Source organism: Callithrix jacchus, chromosome 2 (genome assembly GCF_049354715.1).
Source record: "Callithrix jacchus isolate 240 chromosome 2, calJac240_pri, whole genome shotgun sequence".
Lineage (NCBI taxonomy): Eukaryota > Metazoa > Chordata > Mammalia > Primates > Cebidae > Callithrix > Callithrix jacchus.
This window is the reverse complement of record NC_133503.1, coordinates 205400513-205422829: the sequence shown is the minus strand read 5'-3', so window position 1 is coordinate 205422829 and position 22317 is coordinate 205400513. Positions and strand designations below refer to the sequence as shown.

Genomic DNA, 22317 nt, shown 5'->3' with positions numbered 1-22317 from the left:
GGCAAGAGATGACTTGCATGGGAGGAGGTGTGTAGGTTGAACACAGCTAAACCATTTCACATAAGTCGTGCGTCCTTGAATCTTGCCATCCCTGGGGGTGTCCCGGAACCAGTCCTCTGCGGAGACTGAGGAATGACTGTACATTCAGCTGTTCTGATGCCTTCTGTTGAAAATGTTGAAAAGTCTCTTTTTCCTCATTTAATTACTTGGCACGTCTGACCTGAGACCATCTGGACTCTGTCTTCTGTTCTGTGCGTTGTTTTGTTTGTGTTCTCACCTCATACTGTGTCTTGCGGTGAGTGGGGCCAGCTCACTAGCCCCCCCTGCTGCTGGGAGTCACTGTGAATTCACTCCAGAGTCGCCTGGCACGTGATTAACCCCTCAGTCTAGCCGATACCATACACTGTTCAAAAGCCTAAAATACAATTTTTACTGAAATAAATCTTTTACAGTATTTTATGAAATATTTCATTTACAATATTTTAATAAAATAGAATCCAGACATCTGTTGAGCCCAGAGTCACTCCAGCACCAGTGTGGGGACTCCAGGAGGCAGGGCCGAGAGACGAGGTGGGGCAGCTGCAGAGGGTGCTGTGCAGAGAAGATGCCTCGGAGCCGGCCCCGTGGAGAGCACCCACCACAGCCACAGCACACGATGGAGCCAGAGGCCTCCCGTGCCCACGGGACACATGCCCACTTCACTCCACACCCAGGTACTCACACACGTCTCAGTCTGTTTTCTGCTGGTATAACAAAAAGCTGCAGACTGGTAATTGATAAAGTACAGAAGCTTATACGGCTCATGGTTCTGGAGACTGGGAAGTCCAAGAGCACAGTGCTGGCACCTGGTGCTGGCCGTCCCAGGACGCTAGCGGAGTAAGCTTGAGAGAGAGTGGTGGAGAGAAACCCGCCCTGCAATACAGCATTCCTCCCTCCCTGAGGGCTGGCCCTGCAACCTCTTCACCCCTGAAAGGCCCCTCTTAATACTCTTACAATGGCCATATGTTTCCATCTTAGGAACTTTGGGGATTCCTTCAAACCACAGCAGCATGAAACCTGTCAGCCTTTATTCCCTTCTGTTCCTTTTTAAGTAGTTACATATTTTCCCAGTGTTTGCTTTTGCTTTGAAATTTCCGTTCTCTTTACATTTGTTTGTTTTTTGTGAAACTGTCTAAAATGTCTTTGGAAAGAATGCAGCACACTAAAATTTATAATCCATTCATGTTTTAGATTCACGGTCAGTGAGTAGTTGGTTGCTTTTTCTCTGCACGTGTGTGTGTGGCCTCCCTTTCCTCCACCCTCGCCTCTCACACACACACTTCCTTTTAAGTATATGGGCCCAGGTTATGGCAGTAGCTACATTTTGAAAACCAAGGTGAGAAAAGTCAACCGAGAGCGTCATGTGCTTTCTTGTGATGCTCATGTATGTGGTGTAAGTATCAGGAAACCTCCCACCACAAGCAGGCCAGGCACAGGGGCTCACGCCTGTAATCTCAGCACTTTAGGAGGCCGAGGCAGGTGGGATCATTGGAGGTCGGGAGTTCGAGACCAGCCTGGCCGACATGGTGAAACCACATGTGTACTAAAAATACAAAAATTAGCTGGGCGTGGTGGCACATACCTGTAATCCCAGCTACTCGGGAGGCTGAGGCTGAGAATCGCTTGAGCCTGGGAAGTGGAGGTTGCAGTGAGCCGAGATCGTACCACCACACTCCAGCTTCCACTACACTCCAGCCTGGGCAACAGCAAGACTCCAACTCAAAAAAAAAAAAAAAAGAGAAAGAAACCTCTTCTTGAGTGAGCCTAGCACCTTCTGGAAGCTTGCTTATGCCCAGCTGGTGAGAGGCAGGGCAGCTGGGTGGAGGGGGACCTAGCCAGGTTATGTGTCGGCTGCTGTGGGACGTGGTCTTGAGTTGACCCTGCCCGTTTTGTGCCTTCTCCTGCCTTCACTGTCCTTCCCCAGACAAGCTGGCCCTTCCCTGGGCCTTGTGTGTCTGGGGGGCTTAGTGATTGGCACGGTGCATGGGACCCACCACCTCATGGACCGTCAGAATCTGTCACTTCACCTGCCATCAGAGATGGATGTGTGCTCAGATGTTGTCTGCAGCTCTTTGTCGAAGCATGTTGCACACTGGTCATCCTGGGGTGAACACGCCAAGCTGTGGCAGTCCACGTCTGCGTCATCCAGATCCCCCAGAGTTCCCGTGTTAGCACGTGTGCCCGTGTGCCCTTTCCTCCCTCGGTGCCCGCCCTCTGCATGTGTCTTTGTGCAAGTGTGCGTGTACATGTGTAAGTGTGCATGTGTGCCTGTATGCATATATACATGGGAACACACATGCCTTTCAAAAGTTACCGTGCTGAACCCTGCACCCGGAGAATTTGGCCTGACGTGGGCCCCGTCCTCTCTGTATTGCAGACTCTGTGGATACTGAGGACTCAGCCTCTTCTCAGAAGTTGGATTTGTCAGCAGAAATGGTGCCCAGTCCCCCACCTGCCCCCGGAAAGTGCATGAAGCAAAGAATGCCTGGTGGAAGATTCCAGGTGTTTTCAGAACAGAAGTGTCTGGGCTGCCTGGAGGGAACTCATGGGTCCTGCAATCCAGAAGAGAGCTTGAGCAGACAGAACAGCTCAGAAAGCAGGAGTGGGAGGACCTTATCTCAGCCCGAGGCCTTGGAGACTGAGGAGCGGAGGTCTGGGGGCGTGAACGATGCTGGAGAGGTAAGGGAAGGGCTGGGGAGTAGCAGGCCACTGCGCGTCTTCCTCACGTGGAGCTCGGTTTCGGCAGTGCCGGGACTTAGGCCTACGGCACTGACCGTGGACTGGGATACGGGGAACCATCACGTGCAGGTTTCCAGGGCACTTGTTGCTGCGCCTTGTTGGACGTGTGCCTCTGTGCTGCGTGCTGCTCCTGAGGTGCCGTTCTGACTGGAAGCTCACGCTGCCTTCCCGCAGTGCCTTTCTGAGTGGAAGCCCCATGGCAGAGAGAGGGGACTCTGCCTTATGGTGTACGGGGCGTTTGTCTCCAGAGTCGGAATCGGGCATCTTGGCTGGCTTAGCCATTGATGACCCTGTCGTGAGTGGGGAGGGTCCTGGAGGTGGTTCTGATGAGAGACCGAGAGTTACTCTGCCATCAGGGTGGCCACAGGGACAACTGCCAGGGGCCCAGTTGGAGCCGTTGAGACGCATGGGCTGTGGACATGAGTGCAGACCACCCGGAGGAGAATGGGCAGGGGCTGCTCACTTGGTGTTTGCCACTACGAGGGCTTCAGACTCCCAGGCAGGCAGAGGGGCTGGAAAGTGTGGAATTGGGGGACCGGAGGGGAAGGCAGGGCTGGAGCTGGAGGCAGCTCTCTAGCAGCAGCAGGTGGGGGGCCCAGAGCTGGGTGGGGTGTCTTTGACGTCCCTGGCAGGTCCTGAGCTAGAAGGGAGGCAGATATGGGGGAGGTGGGCGACCGGTCTCAGAGTTATTGTCTGACTCCTGGGTCATGGCTGGGACAGCGTCTAGTACCCTGCAAGCCTGACTATAGGCCCAGGCTGCCTCTTGGCCGTCCCTTTCAACACAGGCTCTGACTACGGCCTGGGCATGTCTTCACTTCACTGTCTGGGTTGAGAGAAGGAGTCTGGTGCATGCTTGAGTCAGGAACATGTGGTTTCTATCCTGTCCTGTCAACCAGACCTCAATCACCACGCAGGTCCTGTCAGTCATCCAGACCTCACTCACCCAGGACCTGTCGGTCATCCAGACCACACTCACGCAGGTCCTGTCGGTCATCCAGACCTCACTCACCCAGGACCTGTCGGTCATCCAGACCTCACTCACCCAGGACCTGTCAGTCACCCAGACCTCACTCACCCAGGTCCTGTCGGTCATCCAGACCTCACTCACCCAGGACCTGTTGGTCATCCAGACCACACTCACCCAGGTCCTGTAGGTCATCCAGACCTCACTCACCCAGGACCTACCTGTCGGTCATCCAGACCTCACTCACCCAGGTCCTGTCGGTCATCCAGACCTCACTCACCCAGGACCTGTCGGTCATCCAGACCTCACTCACCCAGGACCTGTCGGTCATCCAGACCTCACTCACCCAGGACCTACCTGTCGGTCATCCAGACCTCACTCACCCAGGTCCTGTCGGTCATCCAGACCTCACTCACCCAGGACCTGTCGGTCATCCAGACCTCACTCACCCAGGACCTGTCGGTCATCCAGACCTCACTCACCCAGGACCTGTAGGTCATCCAAACCTCACTCACCCAGGTCCTGTCGGTCATCCAGACCTCACTCACCCAGGACCTGTCGGTCATCCAGACCTCACTCACCCAGGACCTACCTGTCGGTCATCCAGACCTCACTCACCCAGGTCCTGTCGGTCATCCAGACCTCACTCACCCAGGACCTGTCGGTCAACCAGACCTCACTCACCCAGGACCTGTCGGTCAACCAGACCTCACTCACCCAGGACCTGTCGGTCATCCAGACCTCACTCACCCAGGACCTGTCGGTCAACCAGACCTCACTCACCCAGGACCTACCTGTCGGTCATCCAGACCTCACTCACCCAGGTCCTGTAGGTCATCCAGACCTCACTCACCCAGGACCTTTCGGTCATCCAGACCTCACTCACCCAGGTACTGTCTCACGCAGGACCTGTCGGTCATCCAGACCTCACTCACCCAGGACCTACCTGTCGGTCATCCAGACCTCACTCACCCAGGACCTGTCGGTCATCCAGACCTCACTCACCCAGGACCTGTCGGTCATCCAGACCTCACTCACCCAGGACCTGTCGGTCATCCAGACCTCACTCACCCAGGACCTGTCGGTCATCCAGACCTCACTCCCCCAGGTCCTGTCGGTCATCCAGACCTCACTCACCCAGGACCTGTCAGTCATCCAGACCTCACTCACCCAGGTCCTGTCGGTCATCCAGACCTCACTCACCCAGGACCTACCTGTCGGTCATCCAGACCTCACTCACCCAGGACCTGTCGGTCATCCAGACCTCACTCCCCCAGGACCTGTCGGTCATCCAGACCTCACTCACCCAGGACCTACCTGTCGGTCATCCAGACCTCACTCACCCAGGACCTACCTGTCGGTCATCCAGACCTCACTCCCCCAGGACCTGTCGGTCATCCAGACCTCACTCACCCAGGACCTACCTGTCGGTCATCCAGACCTCACTCACCCAGGACCTACCTGTCGGTCATCCAGACCTCACTCACCCAGGACCTACCTGTCGGTCATCCAGACCTCACTCACGCAGGACCTACCTGTCGGTCATCCAGACCTCACTCACCCAGGACCTACCTGTCGGTCATCCAGACCTCACTCACCCAGGACCTACCTGTCGGTCATCCAGACCTCACTCACCCAGGACCTGTCGGTCATCCAGACCTCACTCACCCAGGTCCTACCTGTCGGTCATCCAGACCTCACTCACCCAGGACCTACCTGTCGGTCATCCAGACCTCACTCACCCAGGTCCTGTCGGTCATCCAGACCTCACTCACCCAGGACCTGTCGGTCATCCAAACCTCACTCACCATGCAGGTCCTGTCGGTCATCCAGATCTCACTCACCCAGGACCTGTCGGTCATCCAAACCTCACTCACCATGCAGGTCCTGTCGGTCATCCAGATCTCACTCACCCAGGACAGACGCACCTGGCTAAGCCCCATGGGCGAGCACTGCTGAGCTGTCCTCCACCTGGCTCAGCACTGGGGCCTCCTGGCACCTGCCTTCACTTCCCCTCTGTGGTAGGAGCACGTCACAGGGTGCTCTTGGGGCACCTGCTGGCCTCAGGACCTCAGTTCCCACACCGACTCACAGGGCTTATGATTTTGTTTCCATCCCAGCCATCTCCCAGGTCCCACTCAGCTCCACCCGGGAAGAACACAGGCCTGCAGGCAGCGCTCCTGGAGACGCTCGTGAACTTAGTGGACAGGAGCTGGGGTGACCGCAGGTCTCTGCACAGCAACGAGGCATTCCTTGGTGAGTCAGGGTGGCTGCCAGCTCTTGCCCTCCAGGCGACATCTGTGTGGGATCCTGGGTCCTCTGCATGTGGTGACCTGGGAGTCATCTTAGCCCTTCCCATGTGCATGTGGTGGTCCTGCACCAGGGCCTTCCTGGCAATCTGCCTCTCACAGTCGCCATGCCTCTTGGCACCACGTGGGCCTGGGCCTGTGGGTCCCCCATGTGCTCTGGGTGTTGGGGTTCCTGTCACCTTGTTTTGCTCAAAATGCTGTCCAGATGCATTTGGTTCTGATGGTGGTGTTCATGTGTAGCCTGTGCTGGGCCTGCCTTGCTGAGCTTCTGCTTGGCATGGGGCCCAGGAGGGCAGTCCCTCTGCAGACAGGACTCAGGTCTGTTTGATTCTTCCAGGTGACCTGTGTGGGAGCATGCTGGGGTCTCCCTCATCTGGGGTCACACTTGGAGACCAGGAGGCGCCATGTCCCCGGTGGCACCTTCTCTTTTTCCTACAGCCTGGGGTGTGGCTGTACGTATCCGTCAGGAGCCTGACCTCACTAGCCTATTCCTCCCGGCAGACCTTGGGTGTGGCTCTGAGCTGTCTGAGCGCCCCTCGAAGTGTTGTGGCCCCTCAGCTCCTAGAATGAGGACGCCCTGCAGTTTCAGCCCACCTGGACCTCAGCCCCGTAGACCCTTCCCCTCTCCCTCGGCTGGTGTCCATGCAGCCCATCCAGACCCCAGACCCCAGTCCTCACCTCTCCCTGGGCTAGTGTCCTGCAGGGGCCTCCTGAGCTTGCTGTGGTCAGTGGCAGTGGCACTGTCCCTGGCTCTGTCACAGTGTGGAGTTGCCGGCTGTCTTCTGTGTGGTAGTTTCCACAGCAGGGCGGTCGGTGCTTGTGGAAGGCATAGCGAGTTGCGGTGGCGCCATTGAAACCTTGAGACGTGGCGTCCCGTCACAGCCTTTTTTTGGGGTCGCCTCTTCTCTTTCTTCAGTTCCTACCCTGCCTATGTGGACGTGCAGAGCCTGAGGTGGTTTTCTGGCGCCCCCTCCCTGCCTGCCGTCTTTTTAAGGCATCCTCTGTGTGATTCAGGACACACTGAGCCGGTTTTATGTTCACCCTCCAAGCCTCAGTGCTGACGTAGGATTTGATTTTCACTCCTAGCTCAGGCAAGACGCATTTTGTCCTCTGTTGAAGAACTCACAGTAGCCCAGGATGGCTCCGCGATGGTGGGTGAAGATGTCGGCTCCCCGGCTCTGGAGAGCAAATCCCTGCAAAGTCGCCTTGCGGAGCAGCGGCAGCAGCACGCCCTGGAGATGAGCGAGGTGACGGCGGAGCTGCACCGCACACGCAAGGAGCTGGTGAGCCCGCCCTGGCGGTGCTTCTGCGCCCACGTGACTGGGGGAGATGGGCTTTGACTTCCAGGAGTGAGGGCTGCTCCTTGACGCCCCACTGCCCCAGCCGCCGTCTCTGCAGCACCTCATCTCCCCTCCCTGCCCAGGACCCGGCCGCCCCCAGGATCACTGCCGGCCCTGTTTCACAGCAGGCCAGAGCACCTTGGGGGCAGCAGCAGTGCTGGCCACCTTCCTTCCTTGGAGGGGCTGGGCCGGGGAGGTGGGCAGGGGTAACGCCAGCGGGAGACGGTCTTTAGGCCCCTGTCCTCTGGCCCAGGCTCCCCAGTCCCCTGCTGAGAGGCTCCAGTGCTTCAGGCCATCACAGGCTCCCTGCTGCTACCCTGCCTGTGCCAAGCTGAGCAGCCCCCTCCCCCGGGCCCAAGGGAGCCGCACGGTGCTGGGTGCTGCGGGAGCCAGGCCTGGACCTGACTTTATCTTGTTGGCCCGCCTTACAGGGCCTTGAATTGGAGACACCTGAGCCCACTCTCCTTTTACGAAGGAGATGACGGCCAGTGTCCCACAGGGAGGTGGGGCTACAGGGCAAGTTACCCCAAAACCAGCAACTGAAAACCCACCTTTATCAGCTTGGATTTATGTGGATCAGGCCTCAGGCTCAGCTCAGTTAGGTGTGTCCGTCTCCGTCTCCGTCTCCGTCTCCACTGAGGCCTCATGGGCAGGATCCTCCCAGGCTCCCTCCAGGCTGCACGGGCCTCCTTATGGGCTGCTGGAGTCCTTAGGACATGGAGGTGGTGGTCAGAGAGCCACGCCCAGACAGAAGCCACCCTCCAGGAGTCCTGGTGAAGGCAGGGCCCCACGAGTGAAGGCACTGTGGGACAGCTGAGAAAACCACCTCTGAACTTGTCTGACAGGTAGATGCTGTCTATTTTATGAGAACCTACATCTCAGAGAGCCCACACAATGCTTCCTCTTTAGAGAAGAAAAAGGACAGTTGGCGAAACAGCACAGGCAGCCTCTGTATTTAAACACACATGGCCCATGCCCCGTCCCGTCCAGAAGCCTCTGTTTAAACACACGTGGCCTCCACATCTAAAAGTCTCCCTTTAAACCTATGTGGCCTTCATTTGGAAGCCTCTGCATTTAAACACATGGCTCCCTGTACAGAACCCTGCATTGAAAAACATGTGACCCCCTACCCCCCATTTGGAAGCCTCTGCTTTTAAACACACGTGGCCCTGTCTGGAAAGTGAGCTGGGTGCCATCACTGCTGATGCATCCAGGCACACCCCCTGCCCTTCTGTGCCTGGGACCACACAGAGCTGACAGACGGAGCCCGAGGGTGAGCTGAGCACCAGGGCCGCCTGGGGTGGGAGTCACATACAGCTGTGGCCACCATGGCAGCCTGCTTTTTAACCCTGTGCTGTTTGTTCAACCCTGTCCCTCGGAGCAACCCTGGGCCACGGGACAGAGCAGCCTTGGTTCCCTGGTGAGTGATCTGGAAGTCACTAAGGGCAGGAACCCTGAAGAGAGAGCAGGCGGCAGTCGGGTGGACGCCGCCTTCCAGGGAGGTGCATCTGTCATTCCAGAAGCACCCAAGTTTACTCTGTAACACGGGGATGCTCATTCCTCAGTCATGTGAACTGTGCTTCCTGTGGAAGCTGCAGTGGTGTGTCCTAGGGTACAGTTGACCCCACTCCCAGCTGCCGTGTTGGGCACAGCCTCTGAGGCATATGTGCTGTGCCCAGCCTGGGCGCAGCTGGTCATCCGTTCCCCGCACCTGCCCTGGCCTCAGCTTCAAAATTAAAAATCAGTCACATGTGGTGGCACATGCCTGTCATCCCAGTTATTTTGGTAGGTGGAGGCGAGGCTCAGGAGTTGGGGGCCACGGTGAGCTGTGATTGTGCCACAGCTCTGGCTGGATGACAGAGCAAGAACTTAAGTTCGATGAAAAACAGCTGGGAGCCCACAGCTCTGCCTTCCAGAGCTCATTGCGTCCTTGGGAGGCCAAACCATGAGAGGGGCGCTGCCAGGAGCTTTCAGAATGGCCCAGAGCGCTGCAAGGAGGAGGGGTGGTGCAGGTTGGCATCACCGCAGCAGACGCCTTGGGGAGGAGGCTGCAAAATGAACAATTGGTGAAGATAAGCCTGAGGGGAAGAGTCTCAGACCCAGCAATCAGCCTTCACCACGGGTGTTGGGAGCCTGGTGGATCTCTGCATGCCAAGGGGTCATTGGCAGGTGGGCTCTCCGAGCAGAGATAGCCTGAGCATGAGGGCTCTACTGCACAGACTCCGGCACTCCCTCCCTTGGGGGTAGCAAGGTGGGGCCTGCTCAGCGCCCCCAGCCCCAAGATGTGCCTGCTGGTGCCTGAGAAAGCAGCAGGCAGGTGAGACTGGATCCCTGGGGACCTTGGCTACAGCTGCTGGCGGCTTGGATGGCTCATGCCTCACTAAGCACCCTGGGGCCGGGGAGGGGCAGAGGCTGCCATGTGGCTGAGGGCATGGCCCTGTCCTCTTCTTGATGACAGCTTGTCCTGTGCTCCATGTGTTCACCATACTTCGAGGATATGAGAGCCAGAGCAGAAGGGGGTTCCTGCAGGGCCCCTGTGCCTTATATTGGCACCAAGGCCTGGGACCTGCAGTGTTCGTGAGGGCGTCCTGGGAGAGGCCCCAGCCACCACCAGCTGCTCTGCCCAGCATCAAGCCTGCAGGTCCCACTGGAGCACAAACCACCTGGGAGACAGGAGTGGGAATCTCTCGGGTCCAGGCACCCCTTCTGTCCCCTCCTCTCTTTCTGCCCCTACCCTGAGGGTGCTGGAGGTATGGGGAGACTTGGAAGTGGGGCTCTCACAGGCTGGGGTGCCCCTTTCCATCGCCTCCTCTCTTCCCACCCCTTCCCAAGGGTGCTGTGAGGCTGGGCAGGGCTCAGGGTGGGGAGCAGGGAGCTTTGCCAGAAACGGAATCGTTGCCTTCTCGTTGTGACTACGCGAAACGATCTGGGGTTTTCAAAAGTTTTCAGTTCTGTTTTCTTTATGCATTTTACTGAATTTGACTTGTGCATTTTAAGTGTGTTTTCTGTGTCCCCAGAATGATTTGAGACAACATTTAGATACAACTTTGGAAGAGAACAGTGGCTTAAAATCGCTTCTGTTCAGTATGAAAAAGGAGGTGAAAAATGCAGACGCTGCAGCCACATTAAATTTGCAGATCACTGGTAAGTTTGTCTGGTAAGAACGTTGCGAAACGTCAGTGTTCGGATGTGCCTGGGTCGACCTGTTTAAATTCCTACTGAGGGAGGGAGCAGCCGCAGACGCAGTTGCTAAGTGCAGAGCCTAGCCCCTGCCTCGCGGCTGGCATGGAGGCTGCCTCCGCCAGAGTTTGTGCCACAGACACGTTTCAGGGAGGTCTTGGTATGGATGTGGCATAGTGGCCTGTGTGGACGGTGAAGGTGGCTTCATTACATGCTGTGGGAGTGTCACTCTGGCTCCCGTGAGTGGCCTGTGTGGATGGTGAACGTGGCTTCATTACACGCTGTGGGAGGGTCACTCTGGCTGGTGGGCAGCCTGTGTGGACAGTGAAGTCGGCTTCATTACACGCTGTGGGAGCGTCACTCTGGCTCCCATGAGTGGCCTGTGTGGACGGTGAATGTGGCTTCGCTACACGCTATGGGAGTGTCACTCTGGCCCCCGTGAGTGGCCTGTGTGGATGGTGAACGTGGCTTTATTACACGCTGTGGGAGGGTCACTCTGGCTCGTGAGCGGCCTGTGTGGACAGTGAAGTCGGCTTCATTACACACTGTGGGAGCATCACTCTGGCTCGTGGGCGGCCCGTGTAGATGGTGAATGTGGCTTCGTTATACGTTGTGGGAGTGTCACTCTGGCTCATGTGGGCGGCCCGTGTGGATGGTGAAGGTGTCTTCATTACACGCTGTGGGAGCATCACTCTGGCTGATGTGGGCGGCCTGTGTGGACGGTGAACGTGGCTTCGTTACACGCTGTGGGAGCATCACTCTGGCTCCCGTGAGTGGCCTGTGGACGGTGAAGGTGGCTTCATTACACGCTGTGGGAATGTAACTTTGGCTCATGTGGGCGGCCTGTGTGGACGGTGAACGTGGCTTCGTTACACGCTGTGGGAGCATCACTCTGGCTCCCATGAGTGGCCTGTGTGGACGGTGAAGTCGGCTTCATTACACACTGTGGGAGCGTCACTCTGGCTCCCATGGGCGCCCTGTGTGGACGCTGAAGTCAGCTTCGTTACAAGGAGGTTCCTTTGCTTTGTGCCCGTTTCTGGAACCATCAGTGGGAAGGGAGGGCTTGCTGGGCTCTGTCTCAGCTCCTTCTTAGCCTTCCTTCCAGTGTGAATTTTTTCTTTGATTGCTAATTCTTCTCCGAGTTCAGACATCTCTTTTCTGACGTTTCCGTCATTGTTTTTTCATCTCTTCTGTCATTTCCTTTTTGTGTTTTGCTCATTTTGAAATGATGGCTCCGGTTGTGAGCTCATTCTGTGGGCGTGGCTTGCCGTATGATGTTCTTGTGCCCTTACCCTTTGTCTCACAGAAACTATGGGATTTGGCTTCAATACTTTACTCCTTTTTACGTGAAATTTATTCTTCTGAACTTCAAGGAGGAGGCAGGGTCGGGACAGCTTTCTGACCTCATGGATCAAGGCCAGGGCAGCCTCCTTCTGGGGATTTTCACGCTCTGTTCTCTCCTCTACCCTTCCCTGATGCTGTCATCTGCTTGACCTTGACCCTGACCCCACACCCACTGTTCCTCTTGGTGCAGGCTCTGTTCTACAGGGCCCAGGTGGGTCAGCTTTGAGGGATAACAGGGCTGCACCAGCTTCTCCACACCACGCGGGGCTCCCGGGCCTCACCATCTTGGATGGGGGGCAGGACTGTGGTTCCCTAGTTGGCCCACTGGGTTTCCCAAGGGAGCAAGGACAATTGGGGGCTGTCAGCTACCCACTGCTGATAGCTGCCCCACCCCTGCAGAGGTGGACATGGTATGTGACATGTGGCTGCTGGGGGTTTGTCCCAGGTCTTGTGTTTGGAGTTGCAAGGCTTCTTTGTCTCTGGGAAGCTATAGTGTTGTCTCTGGGAAGCTGTTGTGTTGTCCCTGGATGCTGAGGTGTTGTCTCCGGGATGCTGTGGTGTTGTCCCTGGGATGCTGTGGTGTTGTCCCTGGGAAGCTGTGGTGTTGTCCCTGGGAAGCTGTGGTGTTGTCTCCGGGAAGCCGGGGTGTTGTCCCTGGGAAGCCGTGGTGGTGTCCCTGGGATGCTGTGGTGGTGTCCCTGGGATGCTGTCGTGTTGTCCCTGGATCCTGTCATGTTGTCCCTGGGGTGCTGCACTGTTGTCCCTGGATGCTGTTGTGTTGTCCCTGGGGTTGTATAGTGTTGTCCCTGGGGTTGTATAGTGTTGTCCCTGGGGTGCTGCTGTCGTGTTGTTTCTGGGTGCTGTAGTGTTGTCCCTGGGGTTCTATAGTGTTGTTTCTGGGGTGCTGTAGCTTAAGATGGTTTTGCCATCTAAGGACTCTTGGTTTGACCACCATGGGGACTGTGGAATGTCCCAAAATGGTGCCGCCCTGCGTTTCCTTCTCTCATGCCCTCCGTGAACATATATGTCAACACAGACTCCACATGGCATGGCGTGGCATGACCTTAACAGTGTGGCTCCTCCTGCAACGCCACTGCCTTGTGGGTGAGAAGAGCCTGCCGTAGGTGTCACTGTCACCCTTTGCCTGCCACCTTCCCCCCAACCCCGGCTTTCTCACTGCCTCGGTCACCATGTGGTTCTGTAAGAGTGGGTCTGTATGTGTGTTTATTTGTATCCCATGTGTGAATTTGGGAAGCCACCAAAGAATATCTCTCTTCTCCTCTTGCGTTGGAGTTTGTAGATGGAAACCGGCCATGTGTTTCACCGCTAATGGATGCAGAGGCAGAGGGCACTGGGGAGACCTGTGGCCACTGTAGGCCGCTTAGTGCTTTTCCCGAAACCCATGGGCTCTCCTGTGAGCGGCAGAGCATGCTTCCTGGTGGAGGAGAAGCCCCCAGACAGGCCCAGTGGTGGGGCCTCCAGCCGGTGCTGCCTCCCCCTGCCCTCACATGGGTGTGGCTCCGTGGGGGACTTTGGAGGGCAGACCACACAGCTTCAGCCCTGGGAGGGCAGGGGTAGAAACAGCACAGGTGGGGCCTTGGCATTCATGCTCACCCTGTCTTTGAGTCTCATTAAAACTGATCTTTTCCTGCTATATTCTTCTTCTGGTAACCAAGATCCAGTTTAAATCTAGAATTGTTTTCATTTTCTGCCAGGCGTGGTGGCTCACGCTTGTAATCCAAGCACTTTGGAGGCCAAGGTGGGCGGATCACCTGAGGATGGAAGTTCAAGAATTGTTTTCATTTTCAAAATGCATGGATGAGTTTTACCAAAAAGTGGCACTTTCTTTTCTGTCTCAGGACTTCAAACGAGTGTGACGAGGCTGTGTGGTGAGATTGTGGAGCTGAAGCAGCACCTGGAGCACTATGACAAGATCCCGGAACTCACGCAGATGCTGCAGGAGAGCCACAGGTGCCACCGGGAGGCCTGGCGGGGCCCTTGGGAGGAGGCGGAGGCACAGAGAGGGTGGGGCTGGCCTGGGTCGCACCAGAGGGCACAAGGAGTAGCTGCTTTTGAGTCTTGCTGGATGGCACCCAGGACCCCTGCTGACTTGAAACGTCCATAAACGTTCCTCTGAAAACTGAGGTGTTTCCTGCTCTAGCAGGTATGAGGTGTGGATCAGGAAGTGTGACCCAGTAAGTGTGACTGCGAGGTGTGGATGTGAGGTCTGACCATGAGGCACGACTATCAGGCATGGACAGTGAAGTGTGGACCGCGAGGTGTGTGACCTTGGGGAGTGGGTCCTGAGGTGTCAACCATGAGGCATGACTGTGAGGCATAGACTGTGAAGTATGAAGCTGAGGTGTGGACTCTGAGGTGTGGACTGAGGTATGGGCTGCGTGGTGTGACTGAGGTGTGGATGGTGAGGTCATTGTGCGGTGTGGACTGTGAGATGTGACTTAGGTGTGGACTGTGAGGTGTGGACTGAGGTGTGGACTGTGTAGTGACTGAGGTGTGGACTGTGTGGTGTGGACTGAGGTGTGGATGGTGAGGTGTGGACTGTGAGATGTGGACTGAGGTATGGACTGTGAGGTGAAGACTGTGAGGTGTGGACTGTGAGGTGTAGACTGTGGTGTGGACTGAGGTGTGGACTGTGAGGTGTAACTGAGGTGTGGACTGAGGTATGACTGCAATGTCAACTGAGCTGTGGACTATGAGGTGTGACTGAGGCATGGACTGTGAGGTGTGGACTGTGAGGTGTGGACTGAGGCATCGACTGGGAGGTGTAGACTGAGGTGTGACCCTCATGTAACTGTGAGGTGTGGACTGTGAGGCATGACTGAGATATGATTTGTGGTGTGTACCCTGACACATGGACTGTGAGGTGGGACTGTGAGGTGTGGACTGAGGCATCGACTGTGGGTGTAGACTATGAGGTGTGACCGTGAGGTGTGGACCGTGAGGTATAGGTGTAACTGTGAGGTGTGGACTGTGAAGTGTGATTGTGAGATATGAATGTGTGGTGTGGACCCTGAGGTGTGGACTGTGAGGTGTGGACTGTGTGGTTTGGACTGTGTGGCATGGACTGTGATGTGTGACCATGAAGTATGGACTATGAGGTGTGACCATGAGGTATGACTGTGAGGTGTGGACTGTGAGGTGCGACTGAGGTATGACTGTGAGGTGTGGACTGTGAGGTGCGACTGAGGTATGACTGTGAGGTGTGGACTGTGAGGTGCGACTGAGGTATGACTGTGACGTGTGGACTGTGAGGTGTGACTGTGGTATGACCGTGAGGTGTGGACTGTGAGGTGTGACTGAGGTATGACTGTGAGGTGTGGACTGTGAGGTGTGACTGAGGTATGACCGTGAGGTGTGACTGAGGCGTGGACTGTGAGACATGGACCATGAGACATGGACTGTGAGGCGTGGACTGTGAGGCGTGGACTTTGAGGCGTGGACTGTGAGGCATGGACAGTGCGGTGTGACTCTGCGTGCAGTGTGACCGGGGAGACAGGCACATGGAGATGGCCGGCCGTGGTGGGGCATCCTGGTTCCCTGGGCCGCATTCCTCCAGCTCTGCTTCCCCTCATTTCAGTTCGTGTTCAGTTAGAAACATGGAGATGTCACCTTTACTCCCTGGCTACAGTGGGGTAGTGAGAAGGAGGCTGGGTGTGAGGGGTTCCTCAAGGCGGAATCTTAGTTTGTATTCAAAGAATTGTGTGTTGGGAAGTGGTTGAAGGCCGGGTGCGGTAAGGAAGAGGCGAGCTGCTGGAGGAGGCGAGGACAGGCTGCTCTGGGCGGTTTTCTGGGTGCTGTTATGTGAACCCCTGTTCCTGTGGCCTGAGCAGGGAAGGCTGGTCTGTGGTTGGTTCCTCCCCCTCCCCTTACCCCACTATCCCTTCTTTCGCCTCCCTTTCCCCCTCCCATTCTCCCTCCTGTTCCTCCCCCTCCGGCCGAGGCTGCTACACCTCACCTGGGTTAGAGTATAGTCTGGCCATATGTGTAGCCAGGCTCTGCCCCTTCCAGGATAAAGGCCACAGACCCCCATAGGTCCATCACAGGTGTAAGTTAGAGGGGAGGGGTCCTGAAAGATGAGACTGGGCCGAGACAAGATTCGGAGGAGCAGAAGGAAGGGGACTGTGACGGGCGTATGCAGCCACGCTACTCCCTGTAACCTGGCAGGCCTGTCTGTGGCAGGTCAAGGTAGAGTTGGGGGTCATGCTCTTTGAGCACTGTGGCCTGGATGTGGACGAGGCAGGGTGCACAGCTCCCAGAATGGTGGGACTGGGCTTCTGCCCCCAGGATCCCTGATGGCTTTATCCCGTCTGGGCCTCTGCCTGCCAGCGGCTCCATGGTGTCCAAGCGAACAGGGCCTGTGCCTACACAGTGGCTCTGTCCATGGCCTGCACATCTCTGCGGCTAATGTGGCAGAGGTCAGTGGGCCCTGCCTGGTGTAATACTTGCAATGCCCTGAATGTCCTTAAGTCACCGCTGACTGGGGGAGCAGGGCAATTTGGAGATGACAGAGTTGGTAAAATGCAATAGCCCTTTATTTCTAAAAATCCCTTCTAGAATAAAAATGGTCAACAGTATTAAAAACTAGGGCTTTTCTATTAAACTATTATGATATCAAACTGGGAATCAAAGATTCAATTCTGTATCTTTTCTAGAATTAGAACACTGTTTTGTCAACTATAATGCTTATCATCCTTTTCTCATGAAACCGTGTGTAGCTGGAATACCAGGGGTGCGTTCACTCACTCATTAGCCCATTCAGCTCATCGATTCTCAGTCGGTGCGGAGCAGCACCTCTAAGCTGCTCAGGAGTCAGCCAGTGGCCGGGAGGGGAGGAGGCAGTAGCCAGTGGGACACAGGTGATGGGACCATGTGACGGGTGGTGGAAGGAGCCTGGCGTGTGTGTGGGGACGTCCAGGCCTGGCAGGTGAAGGCGGCACTGCTGGAGAGGACGGAGGCCTAAAGCAGCTGCTTCCCTGCCGTTCTGCAGCTCCCTGATCAGCACCAATGAACACCTGCTGCAGGAGCTGAGCCAGGTGCGGGCGCAGCACAGAGCCGAGGTGGAGCAGATGCACTGGAGCTACAAGGAGCTCAAGAAGACCATGGCCCTGTTTCCACAAGGGAGCGCCGGCCCCAGACGCTGCTAGGCCTGCTGACTCCTGCCAGGAGGCAGTGCTGCTCCTTGAGCTACCTGCTGAATTACGTGGCCTGTGCCTTCCTATTTCTTTACTGAGTGTATTGGCTGGCAAGAGTTCTTGCCTCTGTTTGTAAGTACTTAGGATTTTTGGAATGTATTCAGGGGCTATAGCTTGGTTTTCTAAAGCATCTGAAAATGATATGACCCATCCAAGCCCTTCACGTTTGGAGTCAAAACACATTGACGTATTTTGAGACCAACTGACCATTAATCTTTCATCCGATATCCAGAGAGGATGTAAATGCAGTGTTTCACTACCTCATGTAAATGAGAGCTGTGTATGATCTTTATTTAATAAATGGACACGCTGTTCTGAAAAGTGTCTGTATCACATTATAACAGCTTTCGTTGAGTTATTTTCTAGAGCAAGTTATGCACCAGCTGGGTGAGCGGGAATAATCGAGTTCAGAGACTTAATACAAGTAACACTTACAGATGTGGGCAAAATCCTTAAGTGTTGTTTCACGGTATGAATGTATTGTAGCTAAAGCACCTGCCTAAGCCCTGGCTCTCTCGTTCGCAGGGTAGTTCTGAAAATCGTGCCATAATAGAACACAAAAGTAGATGTTTACTTTGGAAATTCCATATCTTATGTCACACTCGCTCTGATGGTAAAACAGGGTTTTGTAAAATGACATTTAAATAATTTGGGAAGATGAGCAGGCCTAAGAAGAAAATGCTCTGTGCTAGGTGCGTGTGCGTGTGCGTGTGTGTGTGTGTGTGTGTGTGTGTGCGTGTGATCCCTGGGGAAATCAGAGGTGGGACTCCACGGTCCGTTCCCCAGAAGAGGACTTCCTGGGCTTCAGGCTGCCCTCTTGTGTCACCTCTGTGTGGTCCTGGTTGTAACTCAGCAGGAAAATGTGTCATACCAGATTTATTTTTCATAGCGTTGGAACGGGGTTCATCTGTCATCACATAGTTTATATGTGACAGGCCACTTGAAGCTTGTAGATGCTACCTCCTTTGGGTGTCAGTGAGCTTCTTGGACCTGTGAGTTCATATTTTTCCTCAGCTCTGGCAGAGTTTCAGCCACTATTTATACTCTTGTCTGACCCCATCTCTTGCACTCCTCCCTCCCTCCCTCCCTCCCTCCCTGCCCCGGCTGGGACTCCAGTTCACTTTCTGTTAGACTGTGATCCTGTCTGTAGGTCACTCAACTCGAATATTTTTCATCCCTGTTCTCTCATCCTTTACTGTAGATGGTTTTATTGTCCTGTGGCAAAGTTTACCGATCTTTTCTTTCACTCGCCTAATTTGATGCTGAGCTTGTATGGTGAAGTTTTTATATCTGAAATTAGATATATTTTTAGTTCTAAAATTTATTTGAGGCTGGGCAGGGTGGCTAACACCTGTAATCCCAGCACTTTGGAAGGCTGAGGCAGGAGGACCACTTGAGGTCAGGAGTTCGAGACCAGCCTGGCCAGCATGGCGAAACTCCATCTCTGCTAAAAATGAAAATTAGACAGTTTGTGGCACGTGCCTATAGTCCCAGCTTCTTGGGGGCTGAGGCAGGAGAATCGCTTGAACCTGGGAGGTGGAGGTTGCAGTGAGTCGAGATTGCACCACTGCAGTCTAGGCTGGGTGACAGAGCGAGACTCCATGTCAAAAAAAAAAATTCCACTTGATTATTTTTATGAGTTTTCTATCCCATTATGCTCATGTTTCCATTAACTCCCTAGCCCTGTTTTTAACAGGTTTACTAGAAATTCCAAACTGTCCCACATGGTTGCACCGGCAGGCCCGACTGCTAGTGGTGTGCAATCCCTCTGCTGGCCCGTGTTTTCCGCACCCATTTCCAAGGTGTTAGCACCTTGCTCCGGAGGGTGTGGGCTGGGCCTCCTGGCTTCATTGGCTTCTCCCTGTTTGGTGCCTTCCCACGCGTCTGTGGCTCCCTGGGATTTCCTGTTGCTGAAGTACCTTGCAGGTATTTTCCCTATTTGTCTGCTGGATGGTCTGTCTCATCTATTGGCAGGTGTTATTACAGTTCTGGGTAGTAGTGCTTTGTGAGTTCCATTTGCAAATAGCTTTTCTTGTGTTTTTACTTTAATGGTGTCTTTTAGTGAAGAGAAATTTTAAACAGTGTGGCCCAATGTATCAATGTTTTCTTCTATGATCAAAGCGTTTTGGATCCTAATTTGTAATAATCTTTACTCTGCCTTTGTCATACAGATATTCTGCTCTGTTGCATATTTTGGATTTTAGATATAAATTTGACCCAGAATTAATTTTTGTGCCTGTGGTGAAGGTGAAGGGTCCCGTTTCATGGTGTTCCGGACGTAGACCAGTCTTCCTTTCTCTTTTTGAGACGGAGTTTCGTTCTTCTTACCCAGGCTGGAGTGCAATGGCACGATCTCGACTCACCGCAACCTCCGCCTCCTGGGTTCAAGCAAATCTTCTGCCTCAGCCTCCCAAGTAGCTGGGACTGCAGGCACGCGCCACCATGCCCAGCTAATTTTTGTATTTTTTAGTAGAGACGGGGTTTCACCATGTTGACCAGGATATGGTCTCAATCTCTTGACCTCGTGATCCACCCGCCTTGGCCTCCCAAAGTGGGATTACAGGCGTGAACCACCGTGCCCGGCCCGTCAGGATGATTTCTGTGGCTGTTTCTGCACCTCCTTGTCTGTCTCTGTGCCAGTACCACACTCTAGGGTGCATCCTTCCATCTGAAGTGAGGACTTGGCTGCGTTTGACCCTTGGGGTTTATGCATTTGAGAAGCAGCTGGTTGAGCCGGGATTTTGTTTGGGTTTGCACGTGTCGGTCAACTTGGGAGTGATCGACACCCTGTGATGCTGGGTTGAACAGACAGTGAATATGGGCTGAATACAGGTTCTCTCCCGGATAGAAGGATGTTACACAGCTGGATGATTTCTCAGTGGTCTGGTATCTTTTGCTACATTTAATTCTAGGTCCTTGTTATTTTGCAATGCTGCTTTTAAAAATGCGTTTGGGTTTCATTTTCCTAATTACGAGTTGCCATTTCATGGAAATTCCATTTTCATGTATTAGTTTGTAGCCGGCAATCTAGTAGTGTTGATGACTTGCCTCCAGCTCTTTTCTCCTCACTGGGCACACAGTCGTGTTCCCTGTGAGTAACGGGTTTTCTTTCCCTTTCCTGCTACTCGGGATCTTCACTTTATGTTTGTGTTTTGCTTTCCTGCGCTGGTCAGAACCGCTAGTGCCGATTAGAGGTGGCAGAAGAGCAGGCACCATGTTAGAATATTCAGAGGGGTGATCAGTCCTCACCATTCATCCGCTTACTTGTCATAGTTTTTTTGTCATTTTAAAGCTGCTTCTGTCAGTAATTTGCATCAGGAATGGATGAATTATGTCACCTTTTCTGCAGTGATTGAGAATACCACGTGATTTTTCTCATTTTAATAACTGATGTGGTTAACAACCATAATTTGCTATTGTGAAAAAAGCCTTGAATTTCTGAGGTAAGTCCCACTGAAAATTTCCGATTTTCTGTTACGTACATATTATTGTATTGGGTTGGTGAATATTTTGTTTGGCATTTTGTGGCCCGGCTATACCATTTACCAACTGTGTTTGGGTCCTGATTTCCTCGTCTGCGAAACAGGGAGTAGTCCCTTCCTCACAGCGTTGTTGTGAGGGTGAAACGAGTTGGCGTGAATGGAACTCTCGGACGGCCTCAGCGCCTCCTGAGCATGGGGTGGCTGTCTGCTGGAGCGCAGCGTCAGTGTCTGTCTTCACGGCTGACGGAGACGTACGATTGTCCTTTGTGATGCTGTTCTTGCCAGGCACCGCATCTTTACACCACCGAAAAATGAGCTGGGTTGTCGTTCTTCCTCCATCCTCTAGGAGAATTTACTTAAGATTCTAATTATTCCTTCCATGGATGTGTGATGGATCTTGCTGGCGAAGTCCCTTGTGCCTGCAACTTTCTTTGTCAGGGGTCTGACTGCAGATCCAGTAGAACTCATGTTCCCGGATGTGGCAGAACCATTCACATGACCATCCCTATGTCCTCCTCATTGGCCCTGCGTGTTCCTGAGCTGGGTAGGGGCCGTGTGACTGCTTCTGAGCTACGGCCTGTGCGTGGGGTCGAGGTGAGTCGTTTCGGGGCCAGAGCGGTGCAGAGCTGGGGCGCCACTTGGAGAGCCTCCCTGCCAGTGACCGGGCAGCTGCATCGCAGGGTTAGGAAGCCTGCTCGTCTCTGTTGGAAGAGCTCTCCTGTTACTCCTGAAGCTGGGCGTGCTGTGAGTAGTAAGTTTTGTGTGCCCCACCATTGAGGGGTCAGCGTTTTCCACTGTAGCTCCCTGCCAGTGACCGGGGCAGCTGCATCGCAGGGTTAGGAAGCCTGCTCGTCTCTGTTGGAAGAGCTCTCCTGTTACTGCTGAAGCTGGGCGTGCTGTGAGTAGTAAGTTTTGTGTGCCCCACCATTGAGGGGTCAGCGTTTTCCACTGTAGCTGGCAGTGACTTACCCTGAGTCACAGGGCTGAGCAGGCATTCCATTTCTTTTGGAGTTAGTTTTTATAAGTTATGTGTCTCTGAGAATTGGTCCATATTGTCTTGATTTTCAGTTTTGGGGGGTATAATACACATAATCTTTAACGACATTTGAATGGCTTCAGCGTTTGAAGTTGTGTTCCTGTGTCAGAGATATAAGGACAGTTGTGTGCCTTCAGGCAAGTTCTTGCCATCCAGAGCAAGGAGTGCAGGGTCAGAGACCATCTCTAGCCACCCATGCCATCCGGCTGTGCCTGGGCTCGGGAGCTGAGGACACACGCCCAGGCAGCCGAAGCCGGGTTCCCAGCAGCAGAGCCCAGCCCTAATGCAAGCCATGGGGGCTCCCTACCAGGCATCTCCAGCCAGCAGGCCACCTCCCCCTGGCCACCGTGCCTCCTCCCCTGTGCCTCTGGTGAGACAAAGGCCACTCATTGTGGGTGGGAGACCGCATAAGTGCCGGGGTAGGAGTCACAAGCCTCAGCCTGTTCCCATATAAATAATGAGGAAGAAAATAACTAGAGCTATAACCATAGTAGTTATTCACAGGGGACCTTGGTTATTCACAGGGGACCTTAGTTATTCATAAGTGATCTTAGCTATTCATAGGTAATCATTAAGATATATATCTTTTACTAATGCCTCTCAGGTCGGGAAGTGTGAACCTAAGGTGACATTGTGAAAGAAGTGACCCCAAGGCAAAATGCTCTAAGCCC

The 22317-nt window shown here is 54.3% G+C and overlaps 1 protein-coding gene across 4 annotated transcripts in view; it reads left to right on the top strand.

The window, feature by feature from the left end:
* CEP72 (centrosomal protein 72) overlaps positions 1-17466 on the top strand; it is a 42968-nt gene extending 25502 nt beyond the window's left edge. For 2 of the 4 annotated variants that reach the window (XM_035291847.3, XM_035291848.3), the window contains exons 7-13: positions 495-713; positions 2417-2718; positions 5863-5998; positions 7138-7334; positions 10409-10535; positions 13775-13886; positions 16924-17466. In XM_035291847.3, coding sequence (XP_035147738.1) covers positions 495-713; positions 2417-2718; positions 5863-5998; positions 7138-7334; positions 10409-10535; positions 13775-13886; positions 16924-17080 — 1250 coding nt within the window. In that variant the 3' untranslated portion in view covers positions 17081-17466. The remainder of the gene's footprint in view (positions 1-494; positions 714-2416; positions 2719-5862; positions 5999-7137; positions 7335-10408; positions 10536-13774; positions 13887-16923) is intronic. The other 2 variants (XM_054252362.2, XM_035291851.3) reach the window with 1 other exon arrangement.
* The last annotated feature ends 4851 nt before the right edge of the window (positions 17467-22317 follow it).